This window comes from Notamacropus eugenii, chromosome 2 (genome assembly GCF_028372415.1).
Source record: "Notamacropus eugenii isolate mMacEug1 chromosome 2, mMacEug1.pri_v2, whole genome shotgun sequence".
Taxonomy (NCBI): Eukaryota; Metazoa; Chordata; class Mammalia; order Diprotodontia; family Macropodidae; genus Notamacropus; species Notamacropus eugenii.
In genome coordinates, this window is record NC_092873.1 from 14,150,003 (window position 1) to 14,170,192 (window position 20,190).

The 20,190-nt window shown below is 52.0% G+C and overlaps 1 protein-coding gene across 4 annotated transcripts; it reads left to right on the forward strand.

Moving 5' to 3' along the window:
- Window positions 1-1,250: 1,250 nt before the first annotated feature.
- LOC140522108 (inner centromere protein-like) lies at window positions 1,251-18,551 on the forward strand. Of its 4 annotated transcripts, none has more exons than XM_072637166.1 (15): window positions 1,251-1,416; window positions 3,344-3,463; window positions 3,676-3,787; window positions 4,878-5,080; window positions 5,302-5,353; window positions 6,519-6,639; window positions 6,725-6,859; window positions 10,386-10,495; window positions 10,598-10,694; window positions 10,790-10,906; window positions 11,597-11,742; window positions 14,815-14,878; window positions 15,068-15,202; window positions 16,721-16,925; window positions 18,071-18,551. In XM_072637166.1, the coding sequence occupies exons 1-15, from the start codon at window positions 1,266-1,268 to the stop codon at window positions 18,268-18,270; spliced, it is 1,968 nt and encodes a 655-aa protein (XP_072493267.1). In that variant the 5' UTR covers window positions 1,251-1,265; the 3' UTR covers window positions 18,271-18,551. The 4 variants fall into 4 exon arrangements, with proteins under 4 accessions (XP_072493267.1, XP_072493268.1, XP_072493269.1 ...); XM_072637167.1 differs by having other exon boundaries at window positions 16,775-16,925; XM_072637168.1 differs by lacking the exon at window positions 3,344-3,463.
- The last annotated feature ends 1,639 nt before the right edge of the window (window positions 18,552-20,190 follow it).

Genomic DNA, 20,190 nt, shown 5'->3' on the forward strand with positions numbered 1-20,190 from the left:
TATCTATATTTCCTGGGCTTCTTCCTCCAAGGGTCCAACTGAATGACCAGACAAATTCCTAGGCTTGGGGATGAGACGGAAATCCATAAAAGATCCATTTTTTTCAATGAGTATTGGTCCAACTACAGGGCTGTGCAGGGCACGGTCTTGGGCTTTGAGGAAAATAGAAAATCTAGCAAAGAACTGGCTCCCGCATTCATAGAAATATCAATTTATTAAATGCTTAAGACAATAGAATAGGTGACTATCATACAAATGCTCACACGACAGGTATTTTACAGCTAATAAGTCTAATAGAAGCATTAAAAATGCCAAATTGAGTACAGGGGGCCATGAAGGATTTGTGGCATGTGAAGCTATGTGTAAGCGTGGGATAATCAAAAAATTATCATTTATTAAGCACCTTCTGTTTATCAGGCACTGTGCTAAGCTGTGAGGTCACAAAAAGTGCAAAAGACTTAAGGAGGCAAGAGGAAGGAAAAGACTGAAGAATCATAAGGAAAAAAGACACGAGTATTGGACGGTGGATACAGGGGTAGAATGGAAACAACTCACAAGAGTAGTTTTACGAACAACTCAAGATATATTTTGTTCCAAGATTATGGCAAGGCAAAGATAATAAGGCAACAAGTATTTATTAAGTGCTGACTGTATATCAGGCACTCTAAGTACTGAGGTACAAAGGAAAGAAAAGAGTCCTTGTAAGGAGAATGAATGAATGAATGAATGAATGAATGAATGAATAACAAGTATTAAGCTCTTACTAGGTACAAAGTTCTGTGCCAAGTAGTCCCTGATCTCAAGGAACTCCTGTTCTGAATGGAGAGAGTAATGTATAGGTTTCAATTGTCAGTCAGATGAAATATTGCCAGCATTCTTAGGGTGCAGAAGGAAAACACAAGGTAACCAGCATCCCTTAATGTAATTCCTTCGGGCAATTCTTATGTTTCCAATTTGGAAGCATTTGGCGTACTGAAGCAAGAACTTTGGTGGCAAGAAAGTTGTTTTCGGGGTATTTTATAAATTGAATGCCTGAGGAGGTTGGGGCTCTAGCACCTGCAGGAGGAGTTATCCTTTCCCTTTGCTTTACAGATGAGGAAAATGAGGCACAGGGATGGGGAAACGATTTCCCTGAGGCACATTTGTCGTAAAATGGCCAAAGGAGCCGGATTGAATTCCTCAGTTGTCTAGCTCCAAAGACATCCCTCTAGACCTCAGTGCCCCACCCATCCCCTCCCCCACTGGTCCTTCTCTCCCTAACTGCCATGGAATTCTGCAACTCCAACAGGCTGCGTTACTTCACAAGGGACAGTTGCTGTGGAAGTTTGCTTGGTGACTCCGGTCGTGAAGAAATGGGCCAAACCTGGGGCGCAGGTGTCCAAAGGGTGACTTGCTGGTGTGGCGGCAGACCCCTAGGTAAGCAGGAGTGGGGGTGAGGGGAAACATCAGTCTGACTTGGGGTTCATCTCGTAGGGGAGGCAAGGCTGGGACTGTGGATTCTTGGCTGCTTTTCTTTTCTTCTGAGCAAAAGCCTCCCATAGAAGACACTTGGACAACCCCTTTGTCCCAGGGACCTCTCAGTTGGATAAGAGATTCCAAAGTCTAAGACGACTCTCTGTCCCCCAAATCTCCCTGACTGGCCTGGCTCCTTGCACTGTCGTGCGGGTTACACTGCTGTGTGTGTCTGTCTCAGAGCTCCCCTGGTGGACCATGAGCTATGTTCTGGTGAAGGCAATGGTCAGGTTGGCTCTTTCATCTTTGTACCTTGAGGGCTTTGAATACCTGACGCTGCCTCAGCTTCGAACGCACTGGGGCAGCCAGCACCGCAAAGACTTGACCTCTTTCCTCATCACCCGTCACGGTGTTTGTGGCCTTCCGTAGGGGAAGACTCTAGGTCCCATGTTGGTGCTTTCTCCTCTGGGGAGCCTGGTAGCATATTTCCTCAGCTGGTGGCTTAGAGGCTGGAACTCTGGATCTGGGCACTTACTGGCTGTGTGAGCCCGGGCTAATCACTGAACTTCTGTGTGCCTCATTTTCCGCAACTGTCAAATGGGAACAGTCATAGCACCTGATTCCCAAGGTGGTGAGGATTAAGGGAAATAGTATAGGTAAGGCACTTTGCAGAACTGAAAGCACTTTTGAAAATGATTATTCCCATCAATAGTAATGGACCTGAGATCCCAAAGCCTCTTTGCCAGGCAGGGATTTTGTTCCCAGTGGAGCTTGGAGTGGGTGTATGGGCCTGGCTCTTCCTATCTGTACTCCCCAATTTCTGCCTGGCTGCCCTGTTCCCTTCTGGAATTCAGGGCTCACTTTGCTGAGGAGACCTGAAGACCTGCAGTTGGGGCTTGTGTTGATGTGAGTCATGAGGGACAGGTCTTGGTTGCCTTGCCTGCCTTCATCCTACTTTATCCCTTTCCTCTGGTTTCCTCCTTGGGATATGGATTCTTCCTGTGGGGAATGGATCTGCTGGGGATTTGCATCCCCTCTAGCTCCCAGGGTGTTGAATTGAAGGGAACTGATCAACATGAAGAGGGGTCATGTTGACATTGGTGAGCAGTGGGGTGCTGGCCCGAGGTTGCTCTGCGGAATGGTAAGCCATCAGAGGGAGGATGTTGGGTTCCTGGGGCTTCTGCGTCCTCAGGACAGCAGTATGAAATGAGCATGCGAGCTCCTTCTGATGCCCCATGGCCTCCCTGGGCTGGGTTGCCTAAGTACCCAACCAATTCCTTACTGCATTTGGGGTGTAAAGCATCTGAGGGAGAAGAATGCCAGGTAGTTGCTGGGCCGGCACTCCACCTTCGTTCCCTGTTTGCCCCTGCCTCCCGATCCTGGCTCAGTTTAAGGGGCACCAGCCTGTGATGTCTGACCCATGTCTGAGAGAGGTTTGACTTCTGGGCCTCTCTCTTCAAGTCAGTTCTCTCTTCCTTGCCTCACCCTGGGACCACAGATGTACACTCACTGGTCCCTGTGGCCCGCCAGCCAGTCGCCAAGGCTCCTATTAATCACTTTCTTCCTGCCCAGCGTGCTGCTAGGTGCTGACCTCCCAGCTTGCTGCCAAGACACAAAGATCAAATGGCACTTGTTGGAGCTTCTAACAGCTTGAGAATATTCAGATGACAATTAGGAAGGAAGGGAATGCTTTCTCTGTGCCTGGCCCTGGGCTTAGCGTGGCAGATACAAGCAAGCCAAGCTGGTGCCAGCCTTCATGGGGCATTTAGGTTCTTACATGGTAGATAACACAAGGAAGTGGTAACCAGTGTGGGGCATGGACTGAAACATAGTACCCAGAATGAGTACACTTGACTTTGAACTGTTGATTTGATTCCTTGCAACCATTTAGCCTTTCTGAGATCACTGCTGCCTTTCCAATGTCGTCGAAACACCTACGACCTCCAGAGAGATGGAGTGCAGAGACTGGAAAGGGAGCCAGTGAGATGCATCAGCATCAGAAAATACGAAGGTATCCAGATTGCTGCTGCAGTGAAGACATTCTTGGCATCTGAAGATGCTCCCAATGGCTAGTGCATTCAGGGTGGAGGGATGGGAGTGATCTTAAAGCCTGGACCTGGTCCCCTTCCCCTGAGCAACCCTGGAGCCTGCTTCAGATGATTTTTCTCAGCAGGTGACCTGGGAATTCTCATTTTGACCTTCCCTTCTGCTCTGAAATTGCAGATGGCACCATGGGGACCACCATAGGCTCTGGGAGAGTCCTGGAGGCCCACAGAAATGAGACGGTGTGGCTGCAGCAGATGCAGGAGAAGGAGGGTTTGAGCACTTTTTCCAGGTTAGCCTGGGGCCAAGGGACCCGCATGGATGCAGCAGCCCAGGGCAAGGGGCATTGGGCAAAATTGAGTGACCTGAGGGATTGGGGACAGAAACCATTATTTAAAATAATTTAGGAACCGTATGGGGAATCTGGACCCTGTTGCAAGGCAGAGTCACACGAACTGAGAAAGCACAAACAAACAAGGACAAGCATGTGTCCCATTACACTCTTGCTCCAAGCTCTGCCATTTTGGCCTGTTTTCCTTCCTTCCCTCACCTCCTCTTTCTTTTCTTCTTTTCCTTTCTTACTCCTTCCATCCTTCTCTCCCTTCTTGCCTCCCTCTATGCCAGGCATTGTATGGAGCCCAGAGAATGAGAAACTCTCTTCTCTGTGGACTGGATCTTATGTTCTAAAGGGATGTGACCAGTCTTCTGGACTTGCCCTTCCTATGCTCCATCAGTATCTGGCTTCCCCCAGGCTAAGTGGGCAAGGCAGAACAATGGAGACAGGCCTGAGTTTGGTGTCAGCATCTATCTCTAGCCCTCCTAGTCTGTGCTAGCTCCCTAGGCCTCTGTAAATAGTGGGAGCTGCGCCAGAAGGCTTCCAAGGTCCCATCCATTCAAATGGTGGTCCAGTGATGATGGTAGTACTCTCAACACTGTGCTTGGTGCTGTGGGAAACATGGAGGGAAGTAGGAGATGTTGAGGGGAGAGGAGACCCAGGCAAGCAGCAAGGACAGGGCAGGGGAGAGTTGGGTGCCAACGTGCAGGCCCTGCAGAGAGTCTAGGACCCAGATTGGAAACCAGAAGGGACCTTGGAGGTCCTGGAGTCCAAGACTCTCATTTTCACAGACGAAGAAACTGAGGTACGCAGGTAAAATGACTTGCCCATGGTCCCCTAGCTAGTCAGTGTCTGAGGCTGAATTTGAACTCAGGCCTTCCTGATTCCAGGCCAGTGCTCTATCCACTGTGAGTTCCTTAAGGGCAGGGAACATATTCGGGATTTTCTTTGTTTGCCAGGCATAGGTTTGTAGACTGAGAGACAGAGCCTCCCAGATTGGCGATGCCTAGGGCCGTGGTTTCAAGACCCTATTTTCTGCGTCCTGCAGGGGGTCTGGCCCCAGGAGGCCCAAGAGCAGTCAGCACCACCAGCAGCTACTTGCGGTCAAAGAGAGCTTGGAGAAGCTGGTCCCGGGGGTGGCTGAGAACGGCTCCGTGTCTTGTGGGACCCAAAGCCAAGCAGCAGCGGTCCCCTCGCTGCCTGCCTCCCCTACGGAGTTCCCCAGAATGTCAGGGAACCTGCCATGCTCAGGTAAGCTCGTACCCGTCGTGGAGATTGGCGTCAGCGATCAGCAGAGTGCCGAGAAGTGCCTGGTGGTGAGCAAGGCTAGCACAGGTCCTCTCTTTAAGCCAGTTCTACTACTGTGGCTTGGTTCCCTCTGTGCCCTAAATCTGCAACAAGGATCTAAAAAGATATCGGGGGTGAAAGGTTCGGAGGAAGGGTGGGTCTCCATTGTCTTCTTCTCTCCGTAGAGAGCACGATGGACCAAGGTGAGGCGCCCAGGAAGCTTCCTCAGAGCATCAGGTAGGAGGAGCCGTAGGTATCTGTGAGCACAAGTGGCAGGGAGAGACCACACAGGATGGTCCCAGAGCTGGCCAAGGGATCCACGAATTCATTGCTGCTAAAGTGCCACTGTGTGCCTCAGTGAGCAAAACATCCCGGCACTGCGGGGAGGTCTGCCCTCTGGACGCTTTGACTCAGCCTCTTTCAGAACCTCCAAGGCAAGCTAGGCTTTTGGGGAAAAGCCGCCATCCAGATGAGCTTGGGGTCCCCAAGGCATTCCAGAGATCCTTAATATGGTCCTTGCACAACTCATGCTGACACCCAGCTAAGGCGTCCAAAATAACTTCCTTCTCAGAATCAGCCTTTAAGAAGAGTCTGGTTAGTGGGGCAGGTGAAAGGAAAGGAGGAGGCCATTCCCTAAGTTCTCTGGATGATAAGACCTCAAACTTATTGGTGTGACTTTGGGCAGATGACGTTTCTGGGCCTCAGTTTCCTTCTCTGTCAAATGGGTGAATTGGAAGGCCTCTCAAGCTTTCTTGATGCTCAGTTGGTGACAAAGTGGTGGTGGATCCTGAGTAAACGCTCCTTGTGGCCTTGGTGGGTGGCTCCAGGAAGAATTTTGGCCTCCAGTGGAGAGGGAGGTGTCCTCTCTCCCTCCCTGCCCATATAATCTCGTCTAGCATGTATAGGTGACCTACACACACACACACACACACACACACACACACACACACACACCCCTCCCTGTGGACATTCCCAGCAGGATGTGAGCCTCTGAGAGCAGGACTTGTTCAGTCTTTACTGCTGGAGCCTCAGAACCTAGAACAAGGCTTTTTGATGGAGGAGGTGCTTAGAAAAGTTGTATTTGATTTAATCAGACACATATGATTCCGTAGCAGTGTGTGTGTGTGATTCTCATCCTGGCTGTTGGCATCTGGTGTTCCTGTAAGTTTGTTCGTTCTCTGAGGGCAGGTGGGGACTTGACCTTTGTCCCTCCCCAGGCCAAGATAGAGCCCTCCAGGAGGGAGTGCCTAGGCCTGTGATGGTTAAAGTGTGCCAGGTCTAGGATGTGGAGGGAGAAGGAAGGCTGAGACTCCACCTGTCAGGGTCTGGCTGCTTGGGCTGTGGCAGGGGGCTGCTGTCATCTGTCCCAGGGCACCCATGGGTGCTGATTCTGCCCCCACAGGCGGAGGTGGAGCTACAAGCAAGCTGTCAGTAAGGCGGCTGAGAAATGGCACCACATGGACGATGAGGCTCTCACTCCTCCTTGCACCAAGACAGCCTTACCTGTCTGCCCCGGCCGCAAGGTAAGGCAGGTGAGGCACACTCCCCATCCTGGCTGCTGCTAGGCTGGCGCCATGCCCACGCCTTCCTCCTTGTGTCCCTGGGCAGGTGGTGCAGCCCGTACGAATGTTCCTACAGACAGTGCGAAAGAAGCAGATGCTCGTGACGCTGACCTCCGCCAGCCGCCCCAGTGTCATGAAGTCGTTCATGAAAAGCAACACTGTCCACCATCTGGATGCCGAGGTCAGCACCGGGGCCAGGGGTAGCCACCAGAGCAACTTCTCTGCTTGGCCTGTGCCTGGGACTTCCACGGGACAGCTGGGAGTGCAGTTTTGGGTTGGTGACCTTCTCAGAGAACTGGGGTCCAAATAGTCCAAGCAGTGCCTGTACGTGAGCCAGAAGTTTGGTATGAGTGTAGAGAGGATGCAGGTTTAACCCTGGCACTCTAGGTCCTGACTAAGAGCTGAGGCTCAATTGAACGTTCCATGAGGGTTGTATACAGAATCGTCTTAGGAGATGAGTTTTCTTCAGTGGTGTGTCAGCCCCATAGTGTGCATGACCATCAAGGGAAACTCAGATTACTCTGCTTAGCTTGCCCGAGGTTTTAGAGGAAATGGCTGGGTCAGAGGTTGGGGAGGCAGGCAGTCCCCCTGCCCTGGAGCAGCCTGGAGGACTGGCTTCAAGGGCAGGGGTGTCCAAGGCCTCTGGCTGTGTGCCTGGCAGGGGTGTGTGAGGCAGCGAGAAGACTTAATGCCAGGTTTTCCTCCTTTTCTCCTTTCACAGGGCACTTTTGTCCTGAGTAATCCACCCACCTATCATCTTAGTAGTATAGCCACCCATCCCCACCCTCCCTACTGGACCACTACTTCCTGAAGTGCTAGAATGCCTTGTTTTACACGTGAACTTTGTGAGTGTGTCAGCAGAGTAACTCCCTGGGGAAGGGAGCCCCAGGAGGTCGAGTCGCTGGTTCAGGGTCACCCAGCAAGTCCTTGCAGGGCTTGTCCCGGGTTGCTGGCCCAGCACAGGTGGCCCAACAGAGGCATTCCCTTTGCACTGTCGGCAGCCATGACCCAGCGCCTGACCCTCCTGGATCCTGAGGCCTCAGTCCTGGGCTCTTGCCAGCAAAGAAACAAATGGCCCCCTGGTCTACCTTGCCCCCGATTTTCCCGCGTACCCTGGCTCGATGGTAGGCGATGGTGCTCCCCACTTCAGAATGCTAGTATTGACCTTTTCAGCTCCTGTTAGTGAGAAAAACTATGTTTTCAAAGTCTCATTCCTAATTCCCAGAGTCTCTGAGAGATCCTTCTTAAGGAGCTTGTACCTGTCCTTTGAGTTTGGTCTAAGGAGCACACCACTGTTGGGGCTGGTTCCTGCTCCCAGGGGCATTCCACAAACTTTCTGGTCAGTTGATTTTAAAGTTGTGGAAATGACTTGCCTTTTGGAATTGAAGTGGGGGTAGAGCCATGAGACAGACCTTGAGTGATGAAGGAGAAGGGAACCTGAGTCTTGGACAGAGAAAGGCCCATCACCATCATCAGCCTGTGGGAATCAGGAAAAGAGCCTGGCGGAGCAGGGCAGCTGCGTCTGTAACTTTGTGCTGAGGACTGCACAGTCTCGCCTACTTCACTGTGCCCAGCTAGATATACTGCCCCCAGGATCCCCACATCCTAAGGGCAGGAGTTTTCTGTAAGGGGTCTGGGGGTTATTTGGGAGAGTTCTCCAACTTACCTAAATCTGGGTTCCTGGGGTGAGATTCTTCCTGGCCTTCTTGGCTACTTCTTAAGAGTTCAGGGCCATGCCCAAGGTCCAGGCCAAGCAGCTGATTCTGTCTTGGAATATTCGCATGCTTCCTCCAAGGGGAGCAGCCTTTTCCATTTATGTTCTAGAGACCAGAAAGAGCCCAGCAGGTGATTAGTACTCAAGGAGACCATATTTTCCTCCTTCTGGGAATGAGGAGTTCCTTACCTTGAAGCCTTGGGGAACGGGGTAGCATTTCTGGCCAGAGTTGTGGTGTCCTGGCTCTCCTCTGAGGAGAGCTTTGTCCCACAATGACCTACTGAACTTGGGAGTCATGGCATTCCAGGGAAGGCAGTTCATCCCAAAGTCTCTGTTTAGGGAGGGATCAGAGTGTTGTTACCTTCAAGAGATTGTGGACTCCCAGGCAGGTCACGGGATCTGCAGTGCTCTGGGCCCTTGCTTTAGCTGGTGAAGAAATGTCGATAGAGAGTGGTGGAGGGAGGTACCAAGCTGGGAATTCTCACGAGACTTGGCTGCTCCCCAAAGCCCCCAAGTTTGTCGGTTAAACGTTCTTCAGGAGCTGCTGCTTAAAGCATTTCTGGGCCGAATCTTTTCAGAAAGGACTTTGGTTTCATCCATTTGAAGGACTTTTGTCTATTCGATTTGATGAACATTGGCTGACACCTGAATTTTTGAACCAAGCAAACGCAGTTGTATCAGTCATCCTGAAAATGCTGTCTCCCACTATTCTCTCCATTGTCATGCTTCCCACTCTCCCACTTCTTAGTCCACGCTGAGCCAGCTGCACGAATCGGGAGATTTTGCCTCTGGTTGACGGCAGAAAGGGCAGTGCGAGGAGGGAGCTGGAACTCAGTGGGGATTGATCCCTTGGGTAGCGTCTGTGTGGTGAGCTTCGGAAGTTATGTCAACTCTCGTTCTGTGAGAGGGAGGTGTACCGTCCACAGCATCCTGATGGGGTCATCTGTCTAGCCTTTACTGGAACACCTCAGAGCAGCAGGGAGCTCACTAGTTCACAAGGCATGGCCTGTGTCTATGGCTGCCAGCATGATGCTTGAGTGCAGTGGACCTCAAATCCCTGTACATTGGGTCGAGTTAGAAGGCTCCATTCTGCTGTCCCGTTGGTTTCCTGCAGATTTTGACCCCTTCTGGGTGTGCATTCTGAGGCTGGGCAGAGTAGAGCTAGTCACTGTCCTCCTCCGTTCTCCTTTTTCTTCAGTCCCCATGTGATGGATTTCTGAAGCCTGACTCAGTCTTTCCCCTGGAGGGGTATCTAGATCTGGCAGGCCAAGAAGACCCTCGAGGTTCTCTCCCAGCACACTGGGTCCAAGGCTTCTTTCCGGACAGGTGGCCAAGGGGTGTGCGAGGTGTTCTTGTGGGGGCTGCACTCTCCTCGAGCTGGTGGGCTCAGGTATCCTGGGGTCCGATGGTATCGATCATTTGGCTGCACCTCACAGCTTTTGATGGGTGTGAAGCCCAGCTCACCGTGTCTTGTACGTGAGGCCTTGGATCAGCCCCTTGCCTCTTTGGATCAGTGAGGCCCTGATGTTGACTATCAAGAGGAGCCAGGACAGCCTCCGAGCCTTGGTTTCTATACTGCCTCCATGGAAGGGAAGGACAATGAGCCCATTTGACAGATGATGAATTTTGGATCTCAGAGAGGGGAAGCAGTGGTGTACAGCCACCTGGCCAGTTAGTGGCTGACCAAGCCCTGGGAGTCTACCCTGGCAGGAAACCAGCCACCCCCCATGCCCTCAGCTTCCCTTCCTTTGACTCACTGATGTCAAGAACGGTTGTTAGAGCATGGGCAGAGAAGAGCCAGCTGCCTTCAGAGCCTGGTTCAGGTCCTGTCTGTGACACAGCCCTTCTCATGCTCTCTGCATATCGAATGGGGGGAAGGTGGGCCTTCCAGGGAAAGGGGGTGGGGAGAAGAGAGTCTGGGCATTCTGACCTCTTCTGGCCCCTGGCGGTCTCCCCATCTGCCTCACAGCTGCGATACCCTTCTTGTCCTCAGGAGAAGGAACTGCAGCAGCTGGAAAACCTGAAAAAGAAGGAGGAGGCTGAGCTCCTAAGAAAGCAGAAGGTGGAGGAGGACCAGCACCAGCGCCTGGAGGAGATGAAGATGTGAGTGAGCACCTTCTGGAGGCATGGGCGGGCGGTATGGTGGGGAGGACTGAGGGGGCTCGCCAAGCCCAAGAATGGGTCCATTGCTCCTTGTTCCCCCAGGAAACGGGAAGAGCACCTGTGGAAGGCCCTGAAGGCCCGCAAGCAGGCAGAACAGCTGGAGGTAGAGAAGAAGAAACGCACTGAGCAGAAGTTGGAGGTCAGAGGCAGCCCCAGAGCCTGGGGCCCTGGCAAGATGCTGGGTGGGACAGGGCAGGGTCTTGACCCCTGACCTCCTGGCTCGGGGTCTCTCAGGCAAAGCAGAAGCCGCTGGCTAAGAAGGCCAGCAAGAAAACTGCCAGGAAGCTGGAGGAGGCTGAGATGATGCTGAAGCAGGAGGAAGAAGCCTGGAGGCAGACGAGACTCCAGCAGGTGAGTGCAGATGGGCCACCATGGAGGGAGGAGTGGAGCTGGCCAGCCTCTGGTCCTTCGGCCCCACTTACTTGTGGGCAGCCAACTGTGTGCCCCTGTGTGCTGAGCCTCGAGGCAAGAGGACCTTAGTTCAGATCCAGCTGTGCCACCTTGGTTAGCTCCTTTAACTGTTGCCTGCCTCAGTTTCCTCTTCTGCAAATTTATATTTGCCTAGTAGAAGTGTTGGTAAGGACCTGAGGAGATAAGCCAAGCCAAACACAACTGAAATGTGATCTTCATCATTCTTGTTGTCAGGGCCCAGCCCCACAACAGAGAGGAACCTAAGAGAGAAAGACTGGGGACAGTTGTTCACCGTCCATTCTGGGATACCTGATGCCCCTCACTGCCTGGTGTGTTATTGGGGTGAGGAGGAGGACTGTGCCAGGTGCAGAATATTCATTCTGTAGTCAGTCAGAAGCATGGGCCCAATCTGGAGCCAGCATGGATGGTTCTTGTACAACCATTGATTTTAGAGCTGAGGGGGTCTTAAAGACTGTTGAGAGCAGCGGGGATACTGAGGGCGAGCTAGAGCAGCCTGATCCGTGCCCACACCAGTCCTCCTCCTGCTCAGTGAGTTGTCTGTGCTCGGAAGCCCATGTGGCCCATCCCTCCCCACCTCCCTGACGGGATCCCTCTCCTTTCCACCTGCAGCAGGAGGAGGAGCGGGAGCAGAAGCGGCAGAGGAAGGTGGCAGAAGCCCTAAGAAACGCGGTGCAGCAGAGGCAGCGGGAGAGGCAGCTGGCGCTGGAGAGGGAGATGCAGAGGAAGAGGGAGGAGGAGAGGCTGCAGGCTGAGTGGTGAGGGCCTGTCTGCCCCCTGAGCAGCTGTGCCTCCCCTGCCTCTCTGTTCATGTCTGTGTGTGTGTGCGCGTCTGTGGATGTTTCTGTGTGTGCGTGTGGGTGCAGAAGTGTGGCCGTGTGTGCGTGTGTGTGACTGTGTGCATGAGTGTGGGTTCCTGTGTGTGATTATGTGGGTGCATGTGTGTGTACATGTGTTTGACTGTGTGTGCTTCTGTGCGACTCTATGTGTGACTGTATGTGTGCATGAATCTGTGCCTGTCTGTGCATGAATGTTTGCGTGTTTATGACTGGTCATCTGAGATTTTGTGTGTGTGCATGTCACTGTGTGCCTGTGTGAATGTGTTTGGTTGTGTCTTCATATTTGTGTAACTGTGTGTTCTTGTGTGTGTGGCTGTTTCTGGGTGTGAGATTGTGTGTGCGTGTGAATGAGGAGACTGTGTGTGATTGGAATGTGTGTGAAATTGTGTGAGTCTGTGAGAGATTGTGTGTGTGCGACTATGTGCGGCTGAGTGTGAGAGATTGTATTCGTGTGCGTGTGTGTGTGTGTGTGAGAGAGAGAGAGAGAGAGAGAAAGAGAGAGAGAGAGACAGAGAGAGAGAGAGGATGTGAATGTGAGTGAGCTCCCTGCAGATACCCGACATCTGTGAGAAGGCCTCTTGGGCAGGGAGGTGCGTGGGGTTACTCCAGGCCACATGCTGGCTCCATTATTTACTTTCAACGGGTCATTGAGAATGTCCCTTGTCCTCTCCAAGACTCAGTTTCTTTTCCTAAAACGTGTGGGTGCTACATGGGCCCTGTCGGGAGACTCACAGGGTCGTGCTGCACTCTCCTCGTACTTCCTGACCACCTTGGGAGCCTGAGATCATGTTGGCCATGGAGAGGATGGATTTTCACATTGGGGAGCTTGGGATCATGGAGCATGATTCCCCAGACACATCCTGCTTTTCTTCTTTGTCCTTTGCCCTTCTGGGACTAGCTGTTTTCCTTCCTTTCGATGGGCCATGTCTCCTTACTTCTTAGAACATGAGCAAGCTCTTTATCCCTCGCACTCAACCCAGAGCAGATGCTAAGTCAAGGTCTTTTTCCTTCCTTGGGGTGACTGTCCCGCTGTGTGGGACAATCCTCTTCACTTCTGTCCAATATCACAACAATTTTGAGAGGTGTGTATTTGCAGGGATCATCCCCATTTTGCAGATGAGGAAACTGAGACTTTGACGATTTGAGACACAAGTTGAATTTGTTGGAAGCAGATTTGAGCACGAGCAACGGTTTGTTTTTAATTCTGTATTTTAAAAATAGCTATTATTAATGTCTTTGACAGGCGTTGTCTGCTCTCCCCCAGTTTCCGTCCTGTGACACGGGAGGTGGGCTGCCCTGACCGCAGGTGGGCAGCACTGTGCCCTCCACCTCCCTACCGCAAATGGGCTGAGGTGCAGGAACAAGAGGGGCTGGGGCGGCTGTTCAGTCCATCTCCCCTTCCATATGATTCTTGGCTCACACTCTTCTGTCCTCATGCCTGCTCTTCTCCTTGGACTTTTCTCGGTACCAGAGCTTGATTTCTTGCTGCATACTAGTATTCTGTTACACCCATAGGCCAGTTTGATCAGCCCCTCCCCAGTTGGTGTGTTCCTTCTTTGGTAGAGATGCTTCCTCCACGCTGGTGGGGTTCCAGCTCTGCCCAGGTAGCTGTGGCTTCTCAGTGTGGCTGATCCTCAGGTAGCATACCAGGGCCTGGGAATTTAAAGAATGACAAGCAACCCAGCTTACCAGAGAAATCGGCAGACCTTTTCTATGTTTTCATCTCTTTGCTGTCCTAGTTGCAGCCTTTGACGCTTTCAGGACAGTGCACTTACTTGGACACTCCAGCCCCATGCAATATCAGCTTGTTTTCCGGGGTGGTCTGAGGCAGCCCTGCTCGTATTTCACCTCTGTCCTGGTCCTTCGTGGAATTTTACGGATCACTCTGTATTTTTGGCTGCTGCCTTTCCACTTCCTGCGGGCATCAAGTGTTGACCTTTACAATGAGACTTCTGTAGGACAATGATGGTCTGGCACTGAATCTTCTGTGTCCTTTGCACTTTTTCTGAGTTACTAGTCTACTTAAGTGAGAATTGCCCCAACTGTGTGCCATCTCTTCTCGTTCCAACTTTTGTGACTGGGCGCTAGTCTTGGCCTTCCCTGTAACAGTGGCGCTGCTGGCAGAGGCATCCCCAGGCCCGTCACACACCTCAGTAGACAACCACTTGTTTCTTGCCTTTCCCGCTTTCTCTTGACTCCCGTGTTGGAATTTCAAAGTTTTTCCTCAGCTCTGAGCTTTTCATCAGGGTGTTGGAAAGTGCTCTATTCTGTTCAAGACCCCTTTTGTTCCTCTGCAGCATAATTATACTCAGTTTTTGAGCGAATCTCTTGACCGATCCTTTGACTCACTAAGGAGGCCCTGTAGCATTCTGGGATCTGATGGCAGCTACAAATCCTTTTAACGTTTTGGACCATGACATGTGGACATTTCATTTGAAACGTATGGCTCTGTCTCCACGGATGCAGCAGTTTCTGCATCAGGTTCCCTGCTGTGATGACATTACTGGTCCAGATATGAAATCACATCCTGATACTTACATGTATGGTTTTGCGTCTCCTATATTCATCATTCCATTTGTTTTCCAAGCACTTGACTCAGAGGCCTATGGTGGGTGTCTGTTTTAGTGGGAGGCAGTACTGATTCCCAGCTCCTGCATCAGTGTTTGGGAATGTTCTTGGATTAAAGTGGAACAGAAAAGAGAGTTCAATTCCTTGAGCATTTCTTCAGTGCCTACTATGTACAAGACACTGTGTCTCAGTTCTCTGGGGGTACAAAGACAGAAACAAAGCAGGCCCTGCCATCTGGGACCTTAGGCTTTCCTGGCTTTCCTCCTGATACTCTTTCCCCTGTCCCATTGTCATGAGTAGGTGAAGAGTAGTTAAGACCTGGGCAAAGTGGCAGGAGGGGCCGCAGGGAGGGATTTGAGTCAGGACCAACCCTCTGGCCCCCTTCCTACTGGTGACTGCTGAGGAAGGACTCTTGGTTTTCAGGGAGCGAGCTCTGCAGCTCCACAAGGAGAGATTACTGAAGGAACTGGAAGAGGAGCAGAAGAGGGTGAGGCACTGGGCAGGACCTGGGGTGGGCCTTGGTCTTAGCTACAGCCCCAGCCCTTACCTCCTCCTCCAACGGTCCCTTCAGAGGCTGCTGCCCCTGGGCTCTTTGGGTTTTCCTGGGACAGGGCAGGGATGAGGGGCAGCACCTTGGGCAGTTGTCTGGGCTGACGCAATGCTGTTGTGGCCCCAGGAGCAAGATCAGCGCCAAGAGCAGGAGCCAAAGAAGCTGCAGAAGGAGCAGGAGAAGAAGGCCAAGGAGGCCAAGGTGGTGGCAGCCGCTGCTGGAGCCCCTGACAGATGGTTGGATGTGACCACACACGTGCAGGTGAGGCCCCTTCTGCATCTCACTGCCCAGAAACTTAGAAAGGCAGGCTCCTAGGGGGCTGTTAGGCCACTAGCCAGGTCCACGCTAGGTCTTCTTCCAGTACTCAGGATAAGAGGTCCCTTGGCCTCCGCTTCAAGATCTCTCAAGACCAGGGAGCCCATCAATTGATCAGCCAGCCAGTTCTGAATGTCAGGATGTGCCCAGGGGACCTCCCCACTTTGGCCCTGGTTCTATCCTCTGTTGTCTCAGCCAGGTGCCCACCACACGTGGACGTGAGGACACAAATTAAGTCTCCTCTTGTCCTGGCTCCGCAGTCCCACGTCCTTTGGCATTGGATTGCCCTTTTCTGCAGACTGTCTGGTTTTCAATATTGTACGATGGGGTGTAGCCTTGGCCTCAGAGGGAGCAGAGGCTAGAGGCACCAGGGCCACCTCCTTGTTTTTGGAAGCCCTGCCCACCTGCCTCTCCCTGTCTTTCTGGGATGCTGTGTCACTGCTGACCTACCCTGAACTTCCTGTCCCCTGAACGTCCTGGGGCCTTTTCACATGACCTTATGACTCTCCACACTTCGCCCTTGCAAATTTGGATTGTCTGAAACCACATTTTGACATCGACACGAATGCCTATTTAATTCCATCTTCTCAACGCTGAACTAGGGCTCAGTGGGCTGGCACCGCCAGCATTGTGCAGCGTAGCCCAAGGCTGTATCTGAGAGCAGTTGGGGCTAAGGACCAAACAGGACACCACGTTGGGGTTCAGCCTGCAGCATGCACCATTTCCTGTGTGAACTCTTCACTTTCTAGCACCCAGAGTTCTCTTTTGCAACGTGGGGCAGTGGGATGACCTCAATGACCCCACAAGGTCCCACTTAGTTCAAACTCTGAACCTCCTCCACATTCTGTGACCTCTACAGAGGAGAAGGGAAAGAAAGCCTTGGGAGAACTCTCCAAGGGGAGCCCAGTGTGGGGACCCCTTGGCCGCCTGTCAGCCCAAAGCTTAACCAAACTCTGCAGGCTTGCCTCAGCTCTGTCTGCCAGCAGTTTCCTGATGTTTGGCTTTTTTCGGTCAGCAGAGGGTCAAGTCCAAGAGGTCCTGGCCCTCAGGAGTGTTATCTAGGGTTTAGCTACACACATCGAGATGAGGTCATCTCCATCGGCCTTCCCCATTGCTCTCAGTGATCAGGTCCTTGGTCTATAAGGAGTTGAAGATGCCCCACAAACCCTGTGGGGTCAGTGCACACCTTCCCAGAAAAGAAGTCTTTGGACCCTGCCAGACACAAGATTTCCCCCACAGAAACAGGGATTTCTTTTTGTGTTCACATCCTTTCCTCTGAGACTCCCAGCTGGAAGCTGAGTGTGACTTATCCACATTGGACACATCAAGAAACGGATCCACATAGAGGTGGAGACATAATGAGAGTGTTCTTCCTGGCCTGTGGCCACTCAGGACCTCAGTCTCTTCATCAGTCAGATGGGGTGGGGGTGGGTTTGCACTGAATCATCTCTCAGCTTCTTTCAGCTCTGGCAGCCCAAGGGGCCAAGAAGAGATAAAGAGGTCTCCTTTCATCTTCAGACTCCGGTTGGCAACTCTTCTGAAATGACCCCCCAGGGCCCGAAGGGGAGCCTCAAGATCATCCCAGACAGTGATGGAATGGATCTGTGTAGTGATGACTCCACAGATGATGAGTTCCAGCCCGGCAGGCCCATTCCTGCTTGGGCCACTGGTAAGTGAAGACGGTCTCCCTGAATGACAAATGACACCCCTCATGAGATTGGAGTGAGGTGTACTAAGGGGAGCAATGTTTAAAAGGCTAGAAATGTAGGCTGATAGCAAGTTGTAAAGCTTGGCCTTTCAATGTCAGTGGAAACTTCCATTTGATCTGGGGGCTAAGCAGGGGAGGGATGTGGTCCGTCCTGCTGGGCTTTGGAAAAATTCCCTTGTAGCCTTGAGGAGGATGGGTGGGGGAGATCCACAGGGAGGGCAGTGTGCAGGTGAAGTCACGGGGGGCTGTGTGAACTGCTGTGGTGGGCGAGGCAGCATCTATAACTGGGTCAGATTCAGTTCAGATAGTGTAAGGTTTGGTTGGCCCTTGATGGGCCATGTGCGAGGAAAAAGAGTGAGGAGTCTGGGGTAATGCTGAGATTGTCAGCCAGGTGGGCAGTGCTCTCCACGAAAAGGTGGAGGTGTCCGTTAGGGGAGAGAATTCTGCATGTCAGATATAGAGAACTGGAGGTGCCTGTGAGACATCCTTTTTGAAAGAGGCATCTGGCAGTGGATGATTTGGAGCTGACACTCAGGAGAGAGCAGAAGGCTATATGGATGCATAGCTCTGGGAGTGATCCACTTCACCAGAGGAAACAGTAGAGAGAGAAAGCAGAATGGGGCCCAAGAAGGATCCTTGATCCAGAGGGCTGATGAGAAGTCAATTAGGAAAGAGGAGAAGCAGGCGAGGGGCAGGTGGCCCGGGATCCATCAGCTGCAGAGATAAGATTGCTCCCTTTGGCACTGAAGAGGTTATTGGGGACAGTTGTATGTGAAGGGGGTGCTGAACATCTGACATGTGAAAGGAGTTCAGTGGAGGGAGGGAAGGCCAGGAGGAGACATGCTGCAAGGTGGGCTCTTAGGAGGTTCCTTCAGGAAGAAGAGAGGAAGGGATGGGATTGAGGTGTCTGGAGAGAAAGGGAATTTACTGAGAGCCTGGGGCCTGAGGTCAGGGGAGGCAGGTTCTCAGATGCAAGGGCTGGCGTTACAAGGGGTGAGGAGAAGGGAATATTTGGAACAACCTTGATGAGGAGAGTCATTAGGACTTGGGTGGCATCTGTTTGTGAGACCCCTGCTCTGATGTGACCCCTGACTCTCCTGCCCCAGGGTTCCAGCTCAGGCAGGCCACCATCTATCAGTACTACGTCCCTCCTGACATTGACCAGATCTTTGGCACCATCCTCAGTCCGGACCTCGAGGACATATTCCAAAAGAGTAAACCACGTTATCACACTCGCACCAGCTCTGCCCTCTGGGATTCCCCACCACTTGCCAGAGTCCCGGAGTTTGAGGGAACTGTCGTATGACCTGCAGACGCCTTGAGATGGGAGCAGGGAGGCCCCTCTTGGCCATCCTGTGCAGTCACAGCCGGACCTCACTGAGACTCCCAAAAGCTGTGGGTGAGCTCGAGGGACAATGGTGCTCACAAGCGCCCACATGGTCAAGCCAGCAGTCCCTCACCTGTACATAAGTGCTAGCTTGCTAGGTATCTAGTTCGAAGCTGATGTCAGACTCCAGTGTTACAAGGTTAGGTTAAGAAAAGGTTAGATGATAAGGTTAGGTTAATAAATAAAAATTTTCTGGCATACGATGTGGCATTGTTCCTTTTAGGAAGGTCTTGGTACTTGATCAAGAAACTCTGCAGCGTGACCTGGGCTGGGAGGAGTGGCAATGGTCGATTTCAGGTGGCCGAGTTCAGCAGGGACCTGGGCTTGGCACTGGGGTGAAACAGCTGACCCTCAGCAGCAGTCAAGGAGCAAGAGAAGGTTCTGAGATGCCTTTGTGCCCTGACAGCCTGGCTTCCAAGGATCTGTCCAGCTCTGCCTTTTCCTGGCCCTCCTGTCCCAGTCATTGTCTCCTTCCTGGCTGGAACCTTCTACATCCTGGGTTCTCTGGTTCCTCCAGTGCTGATATTTGACCTCCTCTGCTGCCCTGCTCCTCAGCCTGGACATTTCATGTCCCATGCTGTCTGGTATCCCCAGCCCAGACATTCCTGTACTGTGTTCTCTGGTGCCACCCTGCCGGTTTGGGCTGGATGTGTTAAAGAGACCTAGAATCGGGGCAGGTGTGCAGTCAGGGTGCAGTGGGAAATGTTCAGAAATTCTTTTCTCTTTAAGAGTGTGGCCCAAATGGGAGCCCATCTGTGGGTTGCAGCATCTTAACACTGAAATGCACGCCTGCTCAGGGAGGATGATTAAGGCCCATACCACTAATAGTTATAACAATGACATGTCTCTCTAAGGCTGACAGAGCACCTTGCAAAGGTCATTTCATTGTATCCCTCACAACCCTGGTAACTCGGTGCTGTGATCCTCATTTTTCAGCTGGGGAAATCAAGGCAGGCAGCAGCTCATTGACTCGCCCTGCACTCCATGCACCTGGTACATGTCTAAGGCAGGATTGGAAACTGGGGTCTTCCTGACTTCGAGCCCAGGCTCTCTTCATCTTGCTGCAGACATTCACTAGTAGAGTGACCCTGCGCAAGTCGCTTCGCCCAGCTTGCCTCTGTTTCCTCACCTGGAAAATAAGCTGGAGGAGGCTGTGGCAAATCTGCTCCCATATACGTGCAAGGAGAACCGCCAATGGGATTACAGAATTGGACAAGACTGAACGTACTTTAGGCTGATGATGAAGTGCTTTGTGGCTTACAGCAGGCTTCACCTGCATCCTTGACAATAACCACACCTACTTAAGAATGAGAAAAATGAGGCCCAGACTCCCCTCCCTGCTTCAAGGAGCAGACTCGGTGCTGGTGCTTGGACCCAACCTCTGACCTCACTGCTGGGTTTTCGGCACAATACCATGCTTACATCGCCTCTCATGTGGGCCCAAAACTCCCGTGGATGTGGCAGGAAAGGGAAGAGGCCAGACATACCTCTGCAACTTTTGTCTCTCCTTTGATTTCTCCTGAGGGGGTTATTTTTTTTTTTCAAATTCAGAATCAATCTGAACGAAACTATTTCCAAGTAGTGTTTAAAAGGTCTTGGGTGTTTCCCCAGTTAATCACTCTCCATCCCTCCCCAGAGCATACCTGCTCCCTCCACATCAGTGTTTGAGAGGTAACCTGGACCAGAGCTGGTGGGGAACCCGAAGCTGAAATTCAATGTCTCCATGGGGATGAAACTGTCTGTGTGACCCTGTCAAGTCACTTAAGCTGAGCCTCAACGCTTCCATCTCTAAAATGGGCATCAGAATGTGTCATAAAGTGGTTGTGAGAATCCAATGAG